At 45.6% G+C, this 20,775-nt stretch overlaps 1 protein-coding gene across 4 annotated transcripts in view; it reads right to left on the reverse strand.

The window, feature by feature from the left end:
* Slc24a2 (solute carrier family 24 member 2) overlaps nt 1-20,775 on the reverse strand; it is a 237,039-nt gene that overhangs the window by 9,898 nt on the left and 206,366 nt on the right. For 3 of the 4 annotated variants that reach the window (XM_075946778.1, XM_075946777.1, XM_075946775.1), the window contains one exon: nt 10,210-10,353. In XM_075946778.1, coding sequence (XP_075802893.1) covers nt 10,210-10,353 — 144 coding nt within the window. The remainder of the gene's footprint in view (nt 1-10,209; nt 10,354-20,775) is intronic. The other variant, XM_075946776.1, reaches the window with a different exon arrangement.

Consider the following 20,775-nt stretch of genomic DNA (forward strand, 5'->3'; position numbering starts at 1 on the left):
AAAAGATGCTACTTGCCCCTATTAAAACTGGGAGAGGAAAATGCATTCTTGGAAATTTAAATTGATGGGAGCTGAATGATTGTAGAACTGAGAAAGAAATTTCCCTCTCTTCCTTCCTCTGTCCCCTTTTCCTCCCCTTACCCCAACTTCTCTCTTTGAGACAGTGTCTCATAGCCCAGGATAGCCTAGATGGCCCAGAACTCATTATGCAGCCCAGGTTGGTCTCAAATCCTATCTTCCTGTTTCAACTTCCCAACTGTTGTGACATGGACCACCGTATTGGGCTCTGGAAGTCACTTGAGAGAATGTTCATACCTGTAGCTAACAGATCAATGCCCCCTGCTCCTGTCTTTTATAGGGTCTGGATTCTCTGTCATTCCTTCTGTTATATATTGTACATTCTCCCTCTATCTCTTCCCTTTTCTTTAGTTTGCTTCCAAGTTCACCAGAATCAGTTCATCAGAATCTACTGCCGGGAAACCATGTGCCATGATAATCTCTATGCTAAACCTCTTATGTAATTGATTCCATGAAACAAAAGACAGGAAGGATTAGGAAGGTTGGAAATAGATTAATTTATCTTAGAGTCCCATGACTTATCAGGAAAGCCACCACCAGAGATGGCTGGGATGGATCGTCTCCATGTCACTAACAATACCCATCAGCTGGAGTGGACAGAGATGGAGACGCCCAATCAGAATGGTCCCTGCCAGGGAGGGGCAGGAAGACACCATTCTCAGAACTGTGTTCCTGGCACATTTATATTGCACCTGTATTACATCTCTCCAACCCATAGTACAAGTCCCGTTCTGCTTCCAGCACTGAACTTCCTGTCATCTTGGATTCGGACTGTGTGAACACACTCAAAATTCCCTTAGAGCACCAATAAAAAAATCAGACACTTAGAAATGTAGTTTTTCATGGCCAATAAGATAGCTCAGTAGGTAAAGTCACCAGCTGGCAAGCCAGACACCCATGTCCCATCCCTAGAACACACGGAGTGAAAGGAGAGAACCAACTCCTGTAAGTTGTCTCTGATCACAAGAACCAAATAAATAAATTTAATAACAAATGCAGTATTTCTTATTCAGTCCCATTCCAGGGAAATTGTGGCTTGCACCGAATTAGTTTCTGCTGATTCCCTTGATGGAAAACATGGGGCACAGATAAGAGAATGCTCTTTGAGAGTCCGCCACCTATTATTGCCAACACTGTTAATTCCAAAGCTTTTATACGCTGAGAAAACCACACTCTGATAATGTCACCCAGTTCCATTCAGGGCACCGGCTCCTGGAGTTGATGTGGACAGCAGCTGTCTGAGTTGTCTGAAGGGCTGGGCTTGGCAGTCCATTCTGCCATGGCATTTAAAGGCTCATGGGTAGAAAAAAGATAAATTCGTGTGTGGCAATCTTTTAAACCTGAAGCCCAGTGATAGACATGCTCTCGGGTTCCAGAGAAGGCTTGCAATCTCTGTAAATTTCAGGCTTTGAGAAAGTCTTTTTATTATTATTCCCACAGGCCTTAGACTACGCAAGAATCTTTTCTCTCTGGAAATGACTGTTACCGGTGCAGGGTGTTCTCTGGGGGTGACTATAAGACCAAACGGGCATGCTCAATTGGGAAGGGGCTTCATGTCACACTGAGCAGACCAGATCTCACCCTTAAATGTTTCCCTGTGCTCCTCCTCCTTCTTAGAAAAGTATTTTGGGTAAGGACTCTGGTCTGTCCCGGAGATCTGAGCACTTCAGTGGGTGACGGGGGAAACACTGTTTTTTCAAAGCGGAGTCTACACCTTTAATCCCAGCACTGGGAGGTGGAGACAAAATAATCTAAGACGGGAGGAGACAGGAACTCAGTGCAGCCTGGTTTGGTGGAGACAGCCGCCGTCTGAGCATGCAGTCTGAGGACAGGATGGCCCGTTCAGTCTGAGCATTAGTAGAGGTGAGAACTCTGGTGACTGGCCACTCTGTTTCTCTGACCTCTTACCTTTCACCCCCTGGTATCTGACTCCGGGTTTTTATTGAGACCAATTAGAATTTGAGGTATACCAGTTAATAATGAACACCCATCAAAAATACCAAATGTTGAATTAGAGGCTATTCAAAAACACTATTAAAATAAATATTCTTAGTGAAGTTCAAGCTCTTCACCATCAGCTAGAAGCAGGTAAAGACTGGCTATCTACTCTACATCCAGCTCTTCAACTAGAGATGACGTTCAGATCTGCTGACTACACAGCAATGCGTGCCTAACACGTATGTTTTACCATCACATAAACAGGGCCCAAACTGGTCAAAATACACCCCGCCACAGACAGAGCGAGTGCTGTCATCATCATGCTGGGCTCTCTTCTCAACGTCAGGAAATAAAACGGGAGTGTCCAGGAAACAGAGGTCAGTGCTCCAGCTGTAAGGCCAGCTGCCTCTCCAGCCTCCCGGATTGTTCTTGCCTCGGAAGCGGAAACCCTTCATGCACCAGCAGTCTGGCTAATTCGTTTCTCCGTCAAGATGCCTTACCAAGCCCCGTGTCCCAACCCAGGAAATCACCCCACTCATTCTTGTCTAGACCATGCTCCTCATGTGGGTTCCATGGTTTCACCCTGTACATCACTGCCCAGGAGCATCTGCCTGGGTACTAGGTTACGAGTCTCGTGGAAGGGAGAGACCAGCCCTGAAGCCAAGGTCTAACCCATCAGGCTATGGTCGGCCACGGTGGCTCGTCCTGACATCTGTTAGGGTGGGCCTCACACCAATTAGCAAATGAGCAAATTGTGACCATGTGCTGCTCATTTTGTTTCCAATGTAATGGCTGGGTACCTAATTGACAGCTAATGTTCCCATTAGAAGCTTTTAGTAGAGCAGTGTGATACCGGTTTGGAAAAAGTCACCGGACAACAGCTGGCTGAGCAAACTGGCCATGTCCTGGCTGTTCTAAATTTAATAGTCACTGATCATCTACTTTGTGCAATGGACTGAAGAATATTCTTCGGGTGGAAGGGACTGAAGAATATTCTTCGGGTGGAAGGGACGGGAGTCTTGTTATATAGCCCAGGATGGTTTCAAATTTATAGCTGTCTTTCCTCCGTTTTCTGCGTAGCCATGTTTACCATTTAGCTTACCATTAAATCTGAAATATTTTCCACTTATGTATTTATCTATTTGTTCATTCATTAGTATGTGTGTGTGAGTGTGTGTGTGTGCGCGCTTACACACACATGGAGAGGTGCATGTTTATGCATATCTGTACGAAGGTCTGAAAACAACCTGTGGGAGTCTGTTATCTTCCTCCCCCATGTGGGTCAAATTTAGGCCGTAAGTCTTGTTAGTAATTGCCTTTACCTGCTCAGCCATCTTGCCGTCCCCCGAAGTAAACACACTTTAAGAAGTTTTCCACCACAGCCTTATTAAGATTCACACTATGGCCACTGGGTTATGATAGTGACTCTCAACTGAGCAGTGTTTTTCACTTAGGAAGACTTCTTTAAGTTTTGGTTTCTTCGTCTGTAACGCGGAGGGGAGGGGTAACACAAATCTAGGCCATCTGAAGAGTCATGTACACAGAAAGCCAAGCCAAGCCCCCGAGACATGAGAAGTGCCCCCGTGGCAATCACGGTTGTTGCTGTCCGTCACTGTCTTCATCGCAGGTGTTAAGAGGTGGAGAGGCTGAGACCTGGGGAGGCAAAGCCACTGTGGATGCCTGGTATGGAGGAGGCTTGGCTTTCCTCTTAGCAGCTGTGATTGAACAAACCTCTCAGCCTCCCTGGGTCTTAGTCACCTCGTTCTTGCTACATCGCGTTTGGCTCCTGCTAGATAATCAATAAAAATTTGGAGAATGAATACATGACCCAAAATGCAAACCCCTCTCTGGGTGTCCAGGTTCCTTCCTGGTACTAACAGATCATGTTTTCCTGTCTCAAGAGATACACCCCTCCTTTGTGTGAACACCCATCTCAGGCCACAAGAGAAAATCACATTATGTGTCCTATTGTGCTTAATTTTCAGTTTTCACCAAAGGTATGTTTCGGGCCCAGGTTTACACTGTAGCCTTTTCTGGTTTCACACAAAGTTGTTTATTTAAGAAAACGATAAGCGTGAAGCTCCTATTTAATATCTCAGCTGAAAGTGTGTGTGAGTCAATAAACATCGCCATAACATTTGCATAGGAATGATGTGGGGATGAACACAGTGGGAGTGATATTTATTCTGAAATTAGAACTATACAATCATGTGTTCCCTGTAATTACTGGTAAGGTTTGGGATTTTCATCCCTAGGAAGAATTTTAAAAAAAATGCAGAAGAAACAGAGCTGGTGGGCCTTAAGGAGGGGCAAATGTCTGTTTCTTAATTTCCCTATTTTTTCCCCTCTTCTTGATATCATCTCCAGTGGCCTTTGTGGACATAAATAAGGGCTGGAGTAGGGCTGAAAAAACAAAACAAAACAGTACATCACTCTGCCTCTTCCATCGGTCGGTGAGCTCTATCCCCCCTCCCCCCCATAGGTGTCGGCTGGCTTTAGGACTGGCTTCAGTCAATACAATGTGCTGGTCGTGATGGAGTCATGATGATAAGGTTGTGATGGAGTACAAGTTCTGAACTAGATCTCAGGAGGGTTCTGGAGTCTTCATTCTTGTAGCTCTTGGTCTTTTGCTATCCCATGACTAAGTTCAGAGCACACTGCTTAAAGGTTAGAGACCATATAGAACACAGACAGGCTGTTTCAGCTGAGATGCTCCTATGGCAACCTGCTCCCAGGAGAACTGTATGGCTGAGCCTAGCACAGACTTCTGGTCCTTAGAATCATGGGCCAAAATAAGCTTGTCTTAAGCTGAGTTTGAGACGGTGTGTTACAGAGCAAAATGGAAAACTGACATAAGAAGCGATCGAATAAAACTCTCCTGTAATAAATATGACCAGGGAACACCTTATTGGCTCCTGTGTCTACTGGCGTGGTTTATTTCATTTGGCCTCTTGTATGTGCGGGGAGGACCACATAGCTTATCTTCCAATCAGTATGCTCTCAGAGCAAGCTGGGACTATCACAGCAAGTGATACAGTCACCTTCAATTTGCAGCATCGTACTGAGGCAGATCTCTTTATTTGTGCTTTTTCCCAATCACAGAATGCCATGGCTGGTAAGGAATCTAGAGATCTTAAAAATCTTTATCAACAGTGGACAAAAATTGAATTCCGAGAAGTGCATTTCCCAAGATTCCTCAGCTTACTACGCAGGACATGGGATGCAAACTACCAGTCGGGGTAGTGGAGTGAAAATGATCTGGAATCGGGAGCCTCGGGTTCAAGTCTCCTTTAACTGTTTCTGTGAAATCTTGTTTCGAGTTACATGTAAGAGTCTCAGTCAGGGCTTCTGTTGCTGTGATGAAATGCCATGACCGGCAGCGACGTGGGGAGGAAAGGGTTCAATTGGTTTACACTTCTATCACTGTTCATGTGGGAGGAAGTCAGGACTGGAACTCCTCCAGGGCAGGAACCTGGAGTTAGGAACTGATGCAGAGGTGGTGGTGCTGTTCCTCAGGGGCTTGCTCAGCCTGCTTTCTTATAGAACCCAGGACCACCAACCCAGGGATGAAACCACCCACAGTGGACTGGACCTTCCCACATCAATCACAAATTAAGAAAATACCCTTCAGGTGTGCCTACCGCCTATCTTATGGAAGTGTTTTCTTAACTGAGGCTCCCTCTTCTCAGACGACTTTAGCTTGAGCAGGTTGACGTAAAACCATGAAGCACAGCAAGCATGCCTTGGTTTAATTATTAAACTTAATGAAACAGCCTAATATTTTGTGTTATTTTACCCTCTAAGGGTCTGCGTGGTCCTTAGTGCTGACTATTTGCTGAAGAAATCAAAACAACCAGACGTTCCCTCGGTCGTCTCATTGCTTGGAAGGACATACAGAAAGCCCAGAAGAAGATAGAAAAGAATCCATTTCATATTATGGCTGACTGGCTTTGGGAAGCAAGGAAAGTGACGGCTAATCTTTACTGTCTTGACTGGATTTGGAATCACACAGGAGAAATACCTCTGGGCTTGATTTTGAAGGCACTTTCAAAGTGGTGTAACTGAGGAGGGGACACTCATCCTGAATGGGGGTGTCAGGATCCCATGGGCTGCGGCCCCAAACTGGATCAACAGAAGGAGGTGAGTGGGGCACTCATATTCACCTCCCTCTGCTCCTGACTTTGGACGTCACGTGACCAGCTGCCTCACGCCCATGAGTCATGTCTTCCCAGGCCTGATGGAATTTATCCTTTTAAAACTATGATCCAAAATCAAGTTTGCTTCCCTCAAACTGCTTCTGTCCAGGTTATCTTTGCGTAACAACCAGAAAAGTGACAACAGAGACAGGAAGCTCCCCTGGTCACGGTGGCAGGGGCTGGCCCTCAAGGGTAGGCCGCGAAGTGAAGAATGAGCCAATGGTGTCACCGAAGAGGGCCACACGCAGCTCTGTCATGATCTAGGTGTGAGGTGTGATAGTTCATGCTTACTGTGAATGTGATTGGATTTAGAATCACCTAGAAGCGTTGTGGAGCACACCCCTGGATATGTCTGTGACAGTGTTTTCAGAGAGGATTAATGGAAGGGGACAGGCCTGCCTTGGGTATAGATGGAATAAAAGGGAGAAAGAAGGCCTTCAGAGCACCAGCGTTTCCTCTTGGCTTCCTGCCCACTAGAAGTGAAGAAAGGCCCTGCCACACTTCTGCTCCCATGACGTTCTGCTCAAGCGCATGGGGCAAAGTAACAGTTAGCTCCCATTAGCCAGCCAGTCCCGCCACTCTGGACCACATCACGTTAAGCCTTCTGTAGAGAATTGGAAAACTGTACTTGGTTTTTTGATGTCCTCTTGTGGGGTAAAAGAAAACACTGGGCCAAACAGTATAGAAATGGGAATGATTGGCATATTAGTTACTTTCCTTGTAACAAAAGAAGACAAAAGCAACTTAAGGAAAGGTTTCTTTCTGCTCCCAGTTAGAGGGTGCAGTGGTAGCAGCAGGCAGCTGGTCCCGTGTGTCTAGTCAGGAGGCAGGAATAAATGAGGGGTGCTAGGCTGACCCTTTCCTTTTTATTCAGTTGGGGACAACAAACCACCCATGGGTTGGTACCACCCACATTTAAGGTGGGTCCTTCCTCCTCAACTAACCTATAACCCTCACAAATGTGCCCAGAGGCTAGGGTCTGGTTACTTTAGGACCCTGCTAAGCTGACCATCAGTATAAACCATCAGAAGGGATAATGAACGCATTGCAGAACTATCTGTGCAGTGTGAGTAATGAAAGGGGCGGGGTCAAATACATCAGCTGCTTTGTTAAGGATTTCAGGAAGCCAATCCTTCATGACAGGCAGATGCTCTGGAGTTGTGACGCACACCTTTAATCCCAACACTGGGGAGGCAGAGGCAGGTGGATCTCTAAGTTCGAGGTTAGCCTGGTCTACAGAGTGAGTTTCAGGACAGCCAGGACAAAACCAGACCAGCAGCTTGCACCCTTTACCAGGGTAGCTGGACTGTGGTGAGTACTTCCGTGAGTTCTTTCCTAGTGTCTACGAAGGACACGGCTCTCTACCAGGCTGGGTTATTCACAGTGCAGGCTAATGGGATAAGATTCTTCTTACCCGACCCCAGCCAATAAGAAAGTAGGATCACCAGGAGACCCTTGAAGATTTCTGCTAACTTTAGACTTGAATGTGACCATAGGATTTTATTGCAAATGCTTTTAGCTTTTTTTTCCAGATGAAAACCATCAGGTATCAAGAAATCTTAGGGGAAACCATGTGGTCGCAGAGACCTGGTCTGCATCTCAGCTCCAACCTCTTGTGTGAGGGCCCACGAATGTGAGCCTATTCCACCTTGACTGGAGGCCAGAGAGTCTGAGCTGAGTTTTTGCTTTTTCTAAGTTGTTGACAACAGGTGAGGCTACAACTAGAGACCCTGACCTAGGGTGTCGTCATTTGGTGTCTTGTTCATTAAGATGGCCCATAAAGGTGGATCCACTCTACCCTGACCAATGGTCAGAGGACTCACGCATACTCTTGTGCTCCTTCACTTAAAATGGGAGGTTTGACATAGGGAGAGGCTGCCTACAGGATACTTGGTCTAGGATATATTCATTGTATATCCTGCTCAAGACATCAAATGCTTTACTCAGGAAATAATGGCTTGATATCTCAAGTACTGAAGCAAGTAACTGTTCTAATTGTCCTTTGTGTCAGATTAAAGCCGTCTTTTGCCTCCCCGTTTTGTATTGGGGTATAAAAGCATATGAAAAATAAATGCGGGTGAATTTAGTATTTAGCGTCCATGGAGTTGCCCTCCCTGAACTTTCCTATGTCTCTGTGTTTCTTTCATATCCCTGTTCCTCCCACCTAACATGTCCAATCCTCATGCCCCTACCTTGGAACGTACGAACCCATCATGGCTGACCTATGGCAGAAGTCATCCCTCCAAAAGGTGGTTTATGACACTCTTGAAAGTGACCAGATAGGATTTAGTTGACTCACATGTGCCTCTTTTTCCTACACCAGCAATACACGTATATCCTACCACAGATGTTTCCTGAGACCCATGATGTAGCTCATTGAAAATATCAGTGCAGAATCTGACGTATGAATTCGTCTAGTGTGTGTTGGCGCATGTACCCTTTTCCTTTCTTTACCTTTTTTACCTCTAGGGCAAAACTGAATGGCTTAGGACTCTCTTTCACCAACCCTGGAAGGGGATGCTCCTGTGATTAGTCCACACTTAGATTACCTTTTGCTGGCTGCAGGATAGTATTGCATTCTCAGCCCTTGACATCTGACAGCACTCGATAATAACATTGGTTATAGTGATGACAGTAAAATTACAGAGGGAATATCAGATATGTAGGCATTTGCATTTCTTTAAATTATCTTTAAAATATCTCTAAAAGGAAACTCAAGAAAATACAGAGCCACTTCCCTGCTTGGACTTTGAGAGACCTTGGGTTTTTTTGTTTGGCTTTTTGAGAGACAGGGTTTCTCTATATAATAGCTCTGGCTGTCCTGGAACTCACTGAGTACACCAGGTCGGCCTCAAACTCACAAAGATCTGCTTGCCTCTACCTCCTGAGTGCTGGGACTAAAGGTGTTCACCACCACCCAGCTGAAACCTTATGCCCCCTAAGAGAAAATTGTTATGATTATTTCAAGCTTTTGGCCATTTTTTTTTCACTAAGCAATTCATATGGCACCGGGCACTGGCATATTTTAGGTTAATTCTTTTTAAGATTTCATGTTTTAAAAATTGTGGTATATGTGTGTATCTACACTTGGGTTTGTACATGCCTGAATGCAGCTGCCCTCAGCATCTAGAAGAAGGCATCTCCAGAGCCGAAGTTACAAATGGCTGTCAGCCACTTAGTGTGGTTGCTAAGAACTGAACTCAGATCTACTTAGGAGTAGCGTGTGCTCTTAACCCCTGAATTACCTTTCTTGCCTGTAGGTGAACTGTCCTCTCCCCTTTTAAATTACGGGGTCTCTTCATATATCTCCGGCTGTCTTGGAACTTACTCTGTAGACCAGGCTGGCCTCACACTCAGAGTGCTGGGATTAAAGGTGTGTGCCACCACCACCCAGCTACTGTTACATTTTTAATATCAGCAGGTTCATGGGTGTTTTGGCCAGTAGAATTGTCAGTACATAGCTTCAGAGTCAAGGAAACCAAAGACCACCTAACTTCTGTCTTCTACTGTTAGAATGCTCCCCTAACCTCTTATGTAGGACATTGGGCTAACCTGGGGCCACCATGCTGTGAGGAACCAAAGTGCAGAGACAGACTGTGTTTGGGTACTCTGATAGACAACCAGCCTTCAACCCATCTCTGACCAGGTGCCAAAAACCTTAGCAAAGAAGGTGACTACAGGTCTCAGCTGTGAGTCACCCCCCTAACCATGCAAGTCTTTCTAGCTGGAGTCCCAGGTTTGGTGGGGTAGGGGTAAAGCATCCCCAGAGCACCCCACTTCAATTTCCCTCCCGAAGGATCTGTGAACGGAATAAAATGGTGGTTGTTTTACACGCCTAAGTTCTGGGGTGGTTCAGGTTTGCTAGTCACTACACAATCACTGTGACTGAAGTTCCAGGCATGTATGAGAAGAGACATGCACACAACTGGAAATGGACTACAGTGGCTACCATACATTTTTTTTTTTAAAACAAGGGTCTCAACAGAGCTGCACTCACAGGTTTGCGGACGTCAGGTAAGGTGATCCAGAGAGGGAACACGATGGGAAGAACGATGAGGAACGTGACTTGTTTGCGGGCGTTGGATGGCCAGGACAGGCTGAGGGGCTGGTCATCCTCTTCCTCAGTGGTCTCTGTGGCCTGCTGTAGAACAAGAGGGCAGCTTTAAACAGGCAGAAGCTTGGGAAGTGATGGGGGTCACATAGACTGCAGAGCAAGAGAAGGTTGTCCCAAGCCACCCCAGCTGCTTTCACAAGCATTCTTTTTCTAGAAGCGCCCCATATTTCACAGCCCGAGGCCCAAAAACTAACAGTTCGCCAGAGCACTGTAGAACTTCCTTTTCATTCTTTGAGTATCTTACGGCTTCTCATGTTTATCAACTGATATTCAACATTGACCATAGTTACTACTCATGACATTTCTTTCTTTCTTTCTTTCTTTCTTTCTTTCTTTCTTTCTTTCTTTCTTTTCGATCCAACTGTGCTTCATATTCAACTGTACAAAGTAATGGGTTTTATTATGACATTTGCATACACACGCATAGTGCACTTTGATATAATCCGCCTTATCCTTAAAAAAAACTCCCTTCATGAACATTTTATGATTAATAATATCTGCTGATATATTGACCTATGACCCCATCTCCTTTTCCCTGGGACTGTGTTATGTGGTTAGGACTCCTTGGGAGGGAGAAGACAGGTAAAAAATTAAAATCCCTCTCTTCACCTGACCTCCCCCTCTCCCCTGTCTTTCCCCGCAACTGCTATTCACTAGGCGCACAAAGCTCACTTCAGAAACAGTCCAGTGTTAATTCTGGGATGTCCTAGCTCTAGTCACCCAAGAATAAACTCAGCAGCTTTTGCGTGGCTATTCCCAACTCGTCATTAAAGGCACATTACACAAACACACGCCTCAGGACTCAGAGAAATGGGGCCAAAGGCTAGTCTAACATCCACCCTGGCCGGCATCTCAGAGGCAGGGTACAAGCTCCCAGTCTCTAATCTGGCAGCTCGTTGCCTGCGCTCTAGTGGCCTTTGCTGCGGTTAGCAGCTCTCGAGTCCCAGAGGCAGACAGACAAAAGGTGAGTCTGCCCAGCGGGATGACCGTTAGTCCATGACTGGGGCACAGAGTCACTAGTAGGGCGCTGTGACTCCACCCATCGCCGCTCACCCTGCTTGTTCAGAAATGAAGCGCAGCAACAGGAGCACCGAATCTAAACAAATCAATAGGTGCCCCTGCAGTGACACCTCCTTTAGAAAGCACAGAGAGCTTCCTGCAGGCTTCCAGAACGGCTCGCACATGCAGCAGTGGCGGTGGCAGCGGCGGCTCCTTCAATGTCTGTGTCCCTAAAAAGTGGCAGATGGGAAGGGTTTGGGCCAGATGTACAGATTCACAGCAATACTACTGTACTGTTAGTTTCTTTACTGGCACTCATTAGGGCTAAACAAAAGGCCTGTCATGGTTTATGAAATCACGCACCCTTCAACCTTCTCTGGGGTTTAAAACAAAACAAAACAACAACAAAAAACAAACAAAAAAGCCACGTTGAAAAGGACAGGAAATAACAGGTTTGTCGCAGTGGGTAAGAATCCTCAAAGTGCCAGGCGGGTCGTGGTGGCACACGCCTTTACTCCTAGCACTTGGGCGGCAGAGGCAGGCAGATCTCTGTGAATTTGAGGCCAACCTGGTCTACAGACAGATTTCCGGGAGAGGCTCCAAAGCTACAGAGAAACCCTGTCTAGAAAAACCAAAAGAGAAAAGAAAAGAAACATGGAATCCTCAGGCACAAATGTGAGCGAACTGTGGGGATTAGGTAAAGAAGTTGGCACAGTTTGGTTACCCAAGCACACACCTCGCCCCTCCAACCCCTTTGCTAATGTGACATGGAAGCCATCCTACCCACCGTTGTCTTTACCCTTTCATGAGGACTCCCTTCCTGATCCTCATCATGCCATCGTTGGAGGAGAGGTGACCCGCAGAGACATCTATCCCTATGGGCTCACGCACCCATGGTGCCATCTGGATACAAGAGTGATAATCTGTGTGCCATGCGGTAGTGAAGACTAGAAAGGCTGGGGCATATTCCATTTTCTTCCGATGAGGTCTTCCTCATGTCACCTAATGGGTGAGTTTCCCTTCCACACCTGGTCGATACTCAAGAACTAGGCACTGAGAGTTGACGTACTATGCCAGTCTTCATGAGCACGGCACTTCATGCCAAGTCGGGGCTTTAATCCAGTTGAGGACTGGCTTCCTTGAACACCAATCAGCCTATCCGATGAATTCACCACACTCCTTTCTGCTGCCTTCCACAACTTAGTAACCTCTCTCTAAGCTCCAAGCTACCCTTTCTTTTTTTCTGAGAAAAGACAAAAGCAAGTCGTTGTGACTCATATCATTTTAATGACACCGACAGATGGTGACATTTCATCAATAACCCTTCTGCTTGTAACCTACGGATTAGCTCTTTTCTCCATCTGCCAAAGTCACCAGGCAGGCAGCGCCGCCAGCGAAGAGCAGAAAATAATTGTCCGTTTGGACGCCCAAGCTCTAAACACACGAGTGTCCAGCGCAAACAATTAGCTGTGTTGTGTAGGGTCCAAGGATGGCGTTTAAGGAGGCTGTTGCTAGGGCCGGAGTGGACCAGGTGTGATTTAAGCTGGGCTAACAGAAAACTTCACTCTTCAAGGGACCAGTTCCTGTTGTAGGAAAATGACAGGGTCCGGAACCCTGGGATGGATGTGAGAGGGGCCTCAGGAGCAAGCTGTCAGGACACTTCAGAAGAAATCCTTTTTGTCTTCTTGCCAAGGAAATCCTGCTCTGATTCGAAGGGCAACAGCTTGCAAGCTGGTTAGAGACTGTGGAAGAACACGCTGTGCCAAGTTCAGGGCCCCTTTTGTCTGTGCCTGAGCAGGAGATACACCACTTGCATTAGGCTTGGCTCCAAGCAACAGGCCACTGAGGTCAGGGCAATGAGTTGTCAGGTTTTCCTGGAGTTGGGGCATGCCAGCTTTGACCTTGTGATGACCCGTTCTTGCCTCCTAAAGTGTCTGAAGAGCGTCCCTAGGAAACACGGCAAGGAGAGCTGGCTAGAGATGTGTAAGCCAGAAAGAATCCAAGTGGTTTTTGATGTAAAGACTTAGCATGGTTTGCAATCAGGTGGGGTCCTGCATAACTAGGCTACTGACTAGATCTCTAGGACCCTGTAATCTCTGAGAGTAAAAAAAAATAAAACAAATCTTAGAGGAAGACACCTTACTCAGCAGGGCATGGGGGTTTACACCTTTAATCCCAGGATTCTGGAAGGCAGAGCCAGGAGGATCCCAGTCTTTAAGGTCAGTCAGGGCTATATAGTGAGTAACAGGACAGCCTGGGCTGTATGGAGAAATCCTGACCACACACACACACACACACACACACACACACACACACGCGCACACACACATACACACCTCTAACTAGCTTCCTAAGTGATGGGTGTTGCACTAGCCCACAGATCTAGTGAGACGGGGAAGGCAGGGGCAGAGTCAGGACTCACAAGTTCCACTTTCCAGATTTCTCAGGGAGCCTCTGCTCTCATCTGCAGATTCCCAAGGGCCTTTAGCTATGAAGCGAATCATGAAAAATCTAGTGCTCCTGCTTCCAGGGTGTATTGCATTTAAAAGAAGAGGCAAAACTGGATGATCCCAAAGCACTGAGTGCTGGCTAGTTGCTAACATGAAGGGGAAGCTCACGGGACCCCGCCTGTAGACAAAGTACAGGCACTGAAGAAAGCTGAGAGCAGAAGAGATAGTCTTCTCCAGGGGTGAGCCCCCTGGCTGTTATCCATACCAAATGGTCATCCCCGAAACCACTAATATATGAGTAACACTGAATGGACCGAGCAAGTTGTGTTTATGGATTTATGCACACACAATATATGTAACAACAGCAAAGAAAAAGAGGTCAGGTATTTGTGGGGAACATGCGAAATGTTGAAGGAAGGGAAGGGAGGGAAAATGGCATAAATATGTTTTCATTTTAAAATACTGAAAAAATGAAATGCAGGTACTATAGACACCAGTGAATATTGTGCTCTCAAAACCAGCACCTCCCCACCAGTGCTTCCCAGGTTGCTGAAGTGGGGAACATGGCAGCCAAGCCCAACAAGGAGATTTTATGTGGGCTTCATCGCCTGATGCCACCCCAGACTCCTATAACAGTGGATAATCCCATTTTCGCTACCTTTAAAATGGCTATCCAGGGAACATTGTAGAAAATGAATAAAACCCTTTACAATAATAAACCTTCCTGGGATTAACGTCAGCAAGGGCTGAAAGGGGAGCTGGGTCAGTTTCAGACTCTGCCTCATTCGGTGTTTGAAGGTCATGGTGCCCCGAAGGAAGACTTCACAGGAAAACAGCACCTTCACTATCCTGGGACTACCTGCCTCCCTTTTCATGCCCAAAGCAATAACAGAAGCTCTTTGGTAACACGCATCATCTCTCAAAGTAGGTCTCCATGGGAACTGGTGAAAGGTGTGTGGGTCTGGGCAGTGGGCCTGTAAGACCCTCCCAGGGGACATCCTGATGGCACCTTATCTAATGATGGGACAGCTGCAGAAAGCCACAGTAAACATGTGGTTCCCGTGAAATAGGAAGTCAGACATAAAACTGTTTAAAATAGGAATTCTGTTCTAGAAGGTTCTTTTACAACATTGGTGCTATTGAAGATCTGCCTGAAATAATTTGTGCAAAGTCCTTAGAACAATGTTTGGCACACATCAGACATTTAAACCATGATGGTTATCACTCTTAAAATATAGTCAGGAAAATAATTTCTTCTAGGAGAAAGAAATTTGATTAGGTGAATTATAATATGGTTTCCAACAATAAAGCCCTACAATTCAATTATTTGATATGAAAGTGGAAAACTGCAATGGATTTCCCCCATCTGTTTGTTCACTCATCCAATATCTATTGAGCATTTGTTGGCTGCAGTGATACCAACAATCTAACTTTCTTCTCTCTTAGATAAATGGAAGGCTCCGTAAACGAAAAGGGGAAATTCTACAGCCCCAAGGAGAACCACTATTTTATTCAGGAAGTTGTTAGCTTTGAGTGGACTTTCTGTCGGAATCTGAGCTTCTAAACAGATGGTAAGACTCCCAATATTGTGACACCTTGACTCTGAGCTCTGTGCAGACTTAAAAACAAGACCAGTGCTGGTATTCTCCAAGGCAACATTACCCCCCGTGCATAGGGACTCTTTAAAACAGTGACCAACTCTATGGTCAACAACCGACTGCCTGGTAGAATTCCTCGAGAGACTTCCACAGGGGCCCGTGCTTATGTAAGCACCAGTCCACTTGTGCTTGGCAGAGGAAATGGGGCAAACTGACTGGCTCCATCCTCCCACAGACTTTCTTATCAACTCACATGGCTACTGTCCTGGCTACTTTTATGTCAACTTGACACAAGCTAGCATTATCTGAAAGGGGGAACCTGAACTGAGAAAATGCCTCCATGAGATCTGGTTGTAAGGCATTGTTTAAGTTAATGATCAATAGAGGAGGGTCCAACCCATTGTGGGTGGTGCCACCAACCCATTGTGGGTGGTGCCATCCCTGGGCTGATGGTTCCGGATTCTAGACAAGAGCAGGCTGAGCAAGTCATGGGGAAAAAAGTCCGGAAATGGCGCCCTTGAAGACCTCTGTCAGCTCCTGCCTCACTGGTTTTGATGTTAGACTGTTGTTACATGGAACTGTGAGCGAAGGAAACCCTTTCCTCCCCAGGTTGCTCTTGGTCATGGTGTTTCGTCACAGCAACAGTAACCCTAACTAAGACACCCACATAAACATTAACTACTGGCTTATGGTTCATTTTGGTTTCACAGACTCAAACTTAAAATCTCCAAGTCACCATGGAATCTGAACTTTTGGGACCTCAAAACTGCAGCTTTTGGGTTTGTCAAACAAGGCATGCTGAGTTATGTTTGAAGTCGTCTCAGGACTCTGGGATGGTTTTCCGTAAGACTCTGCCCCTCCAAGGGATAAAACGCATTTGCCTTTCCTCTGTAAAAAGGCAACAAAACCAGGAAAGTCCTGGAGAAGAAAACTTTTTAGAGCAGGGGACTGAAAACCAGTCATGTAGGAAAACTTGTTATCTGAATGGAAGCATCAAGTCCTGGCTAAACACAAAACACTGCAAGTATGTCAAGTCTTTCTGTACCCAGGGAACTGTATTTGGGGACAGGGACTCTGTGGAAGTAATTAGGGTATCCTTGTAACAAGAGATCCTATAGTGCTTGTTCCCTGGAGTGTCCCTTATCCCCTGGTTCTTCTCTGTCCCCTCTGTGTCTCCCTCTGCCCCTACAGGTCTGCATGGGTTGAGGAAAAGTCACATGAGGCCTCACTAAGGAGCCGGGAAGAGAGCCTTGACCAGAGGATGGAAACTTGTAACCCCCCGAGCCATGAGGAAAACAAGTTTGCGCTGTCTAAGTCAACCCATCCACGGTATTTCTTTATGAATGGCCTGATAGAATAGTATGATGGCCGCATGAGTATCTCTTCCTTTCCAACATGTCATTGTTGAGTACGTGATTCGCTTTGAAAGAAATTATGTTTGCGTAACTTAATCTGCTTTTCAATTGCTCTTTAAACACGCATGTTTGAGTCTTAGAACAACAACCTACTTTTGTGTTCTGAGATTCTCACTGGTCTTGCGTTCATAGTTTCTACCCCAAATCCCCCAGCCTCTGTAATTTGCCTTTAATCTCGAGGTCCCTAGCCCTTGTTTCTTATACACAAAGAAAGCCGAAAGGAAGTCACACTGCATCCCGTTTTAGGAGAGACACACCATCTGAGACATTTGCCTGGCCTTCTGAACCGACAGAGCTGATCTTTCACTAGAAAGCAGGTTTCCTTAAACACCGGACACATTTGCTGCAGGTTGTAGGGAGGCATTCACTCCCTTCTAATGACATCATATGGCCTGCTTTACATGTAGAAGAAAAAAATTCCAACATCAGATATCTAGCACATGAAATATAAAATAAGGTTCCACTGTTCAGTGGCAACCCCAAAACTTCATCTTGTACCAGATGTTGAAGCAAAACCAAGGTTTCAACATCCACTTCAGTGAATGACAGAGCTGTCTGAACTACAGCATTCCAGGACGGCAAGGGGGCATTTCCGACCAGGCAGAACAGCACATGAGGGTCTCATTGAAATGCAGGTGCTCTTCTTCGCTGCGCATTTGTCTCCGTGATTCTGAGGCACAAGCCACAGACAAGATAGATTTCTCTGCATTGCTGCAAACTGGCTTTGGTGTCTTTTCAGGGATTTATAAATATTGCTGACACGTTCATAAAAGATTTATCCACAGAGAAGTTAACTCGAGAATCATGAAAATAATCGCAAACTCCTTTTTATCCTCATTATCAATTGGATCAGAATTAGTCATAGAAACTGTATATTAATGTTGGCATTTTTCCTCAGAGTGGTAATGAAGTTTTCCACTCTTTTATTGATAGTCAGTTACTAATGTATCATTTGAAGGATGAACAGATATTCTCAAAATTCCTCAGAGAGTAAATTCTTAACAGCATGGTTCTCAGTCAAGGTATAATTCTTTGTCAATATTCAAATTTATGAAGATTTTCAAGAGTCTTAAATTGTATAATATTTCATGTTTAAAATATCCTCTGAGTGAATCTGAAGTACTTGGTAAATATTATCCAGGTCATCAGATGTAGGAAACAGATCTCGATTTTTTGTTAAAAATAAAACTGACAGAAAAATGTTATCTGTCCTGGAAATGGCCTAGTCAGCAAAAGGCCTTAAGCTTTGCCTGCTTTGTGATTGCTGTTGGATTTTCTCTGACACAAACGGGTTCTTTTATAAGAAAGTCACCCAGCAAGAAGGACTGGGGAATCCTTAGTATTCCCATTGCCTTCACAGTGACATTTGGCTATCTTCTCCCACCATCTCATGGTTAATAGAATCCTCTCGCTGTGCCCCATGGATGTTCCAGGAGATGGACTGTTTTACTAGCAGGTGAAAGTGAAGTTGTTCCTGAACTTCCGCAGTGGTTGATCTACTCCATCCATGTGCCTACCCACTGACTAGCAGGACAGTGTGGGGTCCCTGTGCTGGACCTCACCACCATGGAAAGAGATGTCTTTTGTTATGTTAAGGGTAACATTTTTTTTTTAGAAGAAACAGAAAATATGGATTCCAGGCACCACCTGCCTAGGTGATTTTTGAACATTCTTCTTACACCTGACAGTCTGAGCCACTTGCATTGTCAAGTCTGTCCAGGGAGCCCTCAGGTCACAGCAGCACCAATCTGCGATGAGTGACAAACTTTGAAAACGGTACTTTGTTTTTCTAAAGCACCCTTGGAAACCTAAATTTAAGAGGCAGGAGATATTTTTAAGCATTTAATTCTTTTCTTTTAAAGGGAGACATTTAATATTTATTTATTTATTTTGTACACAATATTCTGTCTGTGTGTATGCCTGAAGGCCAGGAGAGGGCATCAGACCTCATTACAGATGGTTGTGAGCCACCATGTGGTTGTTGGGAATTGAACTCAGGACCTTTAGAAGAGCAGGCAGTGCTCTTAACCTCTGAGCCATCTCTCCAGCCCCAAAGGGAGACATTTAAACACACAGCCGCTTCTACTACATTTTCTCTATTTATCCTTTACTTAGTCACCCAGTGGGGCTTGGAGAAAGCAGGTCTTGAAAACTCTATTGAGATAAGGGGAGGCAGCCCTAAGGAGAAGTACATCAGAGCTGCTACAAAATGAAAGAAGACAGCTTTAACACAGTATGGCAATACTCCAATTATAAGGTTAGGAAGTAAGAAAAGATCCTGCATTGTACAGACCCTATGTCTATTTTTCATTCTGCATAGCATCCATCCATCCATCCATCCATCCATCCATCCATTCACCCATCCATCCACCCATCCATCCACCCTCATATCCATCCATCCATCCACCACCCATCAATCCATCCACCCTCATATCCATCCATCCAACCATCCATCCATCCATCCATCCATCCATCCATCCACACATCCACTCATCCATCCATCTACCACCCATCAATCCATCCATCCATCCATCCATCCATCCACCCACGCATGCATGCATCCATCCACCCACTCACACATCCATTCACACATCCATCCATCTGTTCATCTATCCATCTATCTATCCACACATCCATCTATTTACCCACACATCCATCCATCCACCCATCCATCCAGTTATTTACCTACACATCCATTTGTCCATCCGTCTGTCTGTCCATCTATTCATCCATCCATCCTATCTACCCATCCATCCATTTGTCCATCCATTTGTCCATCCATTTGTCCATCCATGCATCCATGCATCCATCCATCCATGCATCCATCCATCCATGCATCCATCCATCCATCCATCCATCCATCCATCCATCCATCCACACATCCAGCCATTTACCTACACATCCATTCGTCCATCCATTCATCTGTCTGTCCATCTATTCATTCATTCATCTACCCATCCATCCATTTGTCCACTGATCCATCCATGTATCCATCCATCCATCCATCCATCCATCCATCCATCCATCCATTCATCCAACCACATATCCATCCATCCATCCATCCATCCATCCATCCATCCATCCATCCATCCATCCATCCTTCCCAGTCTTATATCCAAGGATGTAATTTTCTTACATAAATTGCCTTACCCCTGGATGTACCTGTGTCACAACTAAAACAAGAACAATTAAGACAATCCTAAGGACAGAGAAATCTCAGGCAAAATCAAATCAGAGTTGAGCACAGAAAAAAAGTTGCTTTATGGTGCACTGCCAGACATGATCACTCACGCCTCTAATCCCAGCACTAGGGAAGCAGAGGCAGGTGGATCTCTGTATGTTCGAGACCAGCCTGGACTACACAGTGAGTTCCAGGCCATCTACGGTTATATAGTGAGACCCTATCTCAAAGAAAAAATAAAGCAGGCGTAATTTAAACCAGGGAGCTCTTTAGCTAGATCCTGAACTCTGCTGAGTGTATCTGCAGGGTTTAGCTGCATCACAACAGTGAGCATGCAGCTGCGGCAAAGTGGCAGCATCACAGGGCATGCGGCCAAGGGACAACACCTGGGCATTGTCTAGATTTGCAAGATTAAAATGCAGCTAGGTGGTCCCCTCAAATCCCTAGTTCTAGGGATCCTATCCAGAGGCCCCTCATATGCACTAGGCAAGCTGTCCACAGATTGTCAAAATTCAAATGGAAGAAAAGGTTAGTGTCTGTCTATCTGTCTATGCCTGGGGAAACTACCCACACTGGAAATCTGGGTGGGATGCAGATCTATGGCATCTCCAGTCCTCTTCTCTGTCCAGCACTGGGAGGGCAGGTGAAGAAAAGAGAATAGTACTCAAGGGTAGAAAAGGCTGCGTTCCTCTGCAGTTGCACAGATTAGCACGCAGCAGGGACTCTGCCACACAAGGCGCATCTGCTCCATGAGGGTATTTTTTTCAGATGCTCCTCCCAGCCAGGGGCCATGGAATGTCTGTGCT

The sequence above is a fragment of the Microtus pennsylvanicus genome, chromosome 13 (assembly GCF_037038515.1).
Source record: "Microtus pennsylvanicus isolate mMicPen1 chromosome 13, mMicPen1.hap1, whole genome shotgun sequence".
Taxonomy (NCBI): domain Eukaryota; kingdom Metazoa; phylum Chordata; class Mammalia; order Rodentia; family Cricetidae; genus Microtus; species Microtus pennsylvanicus.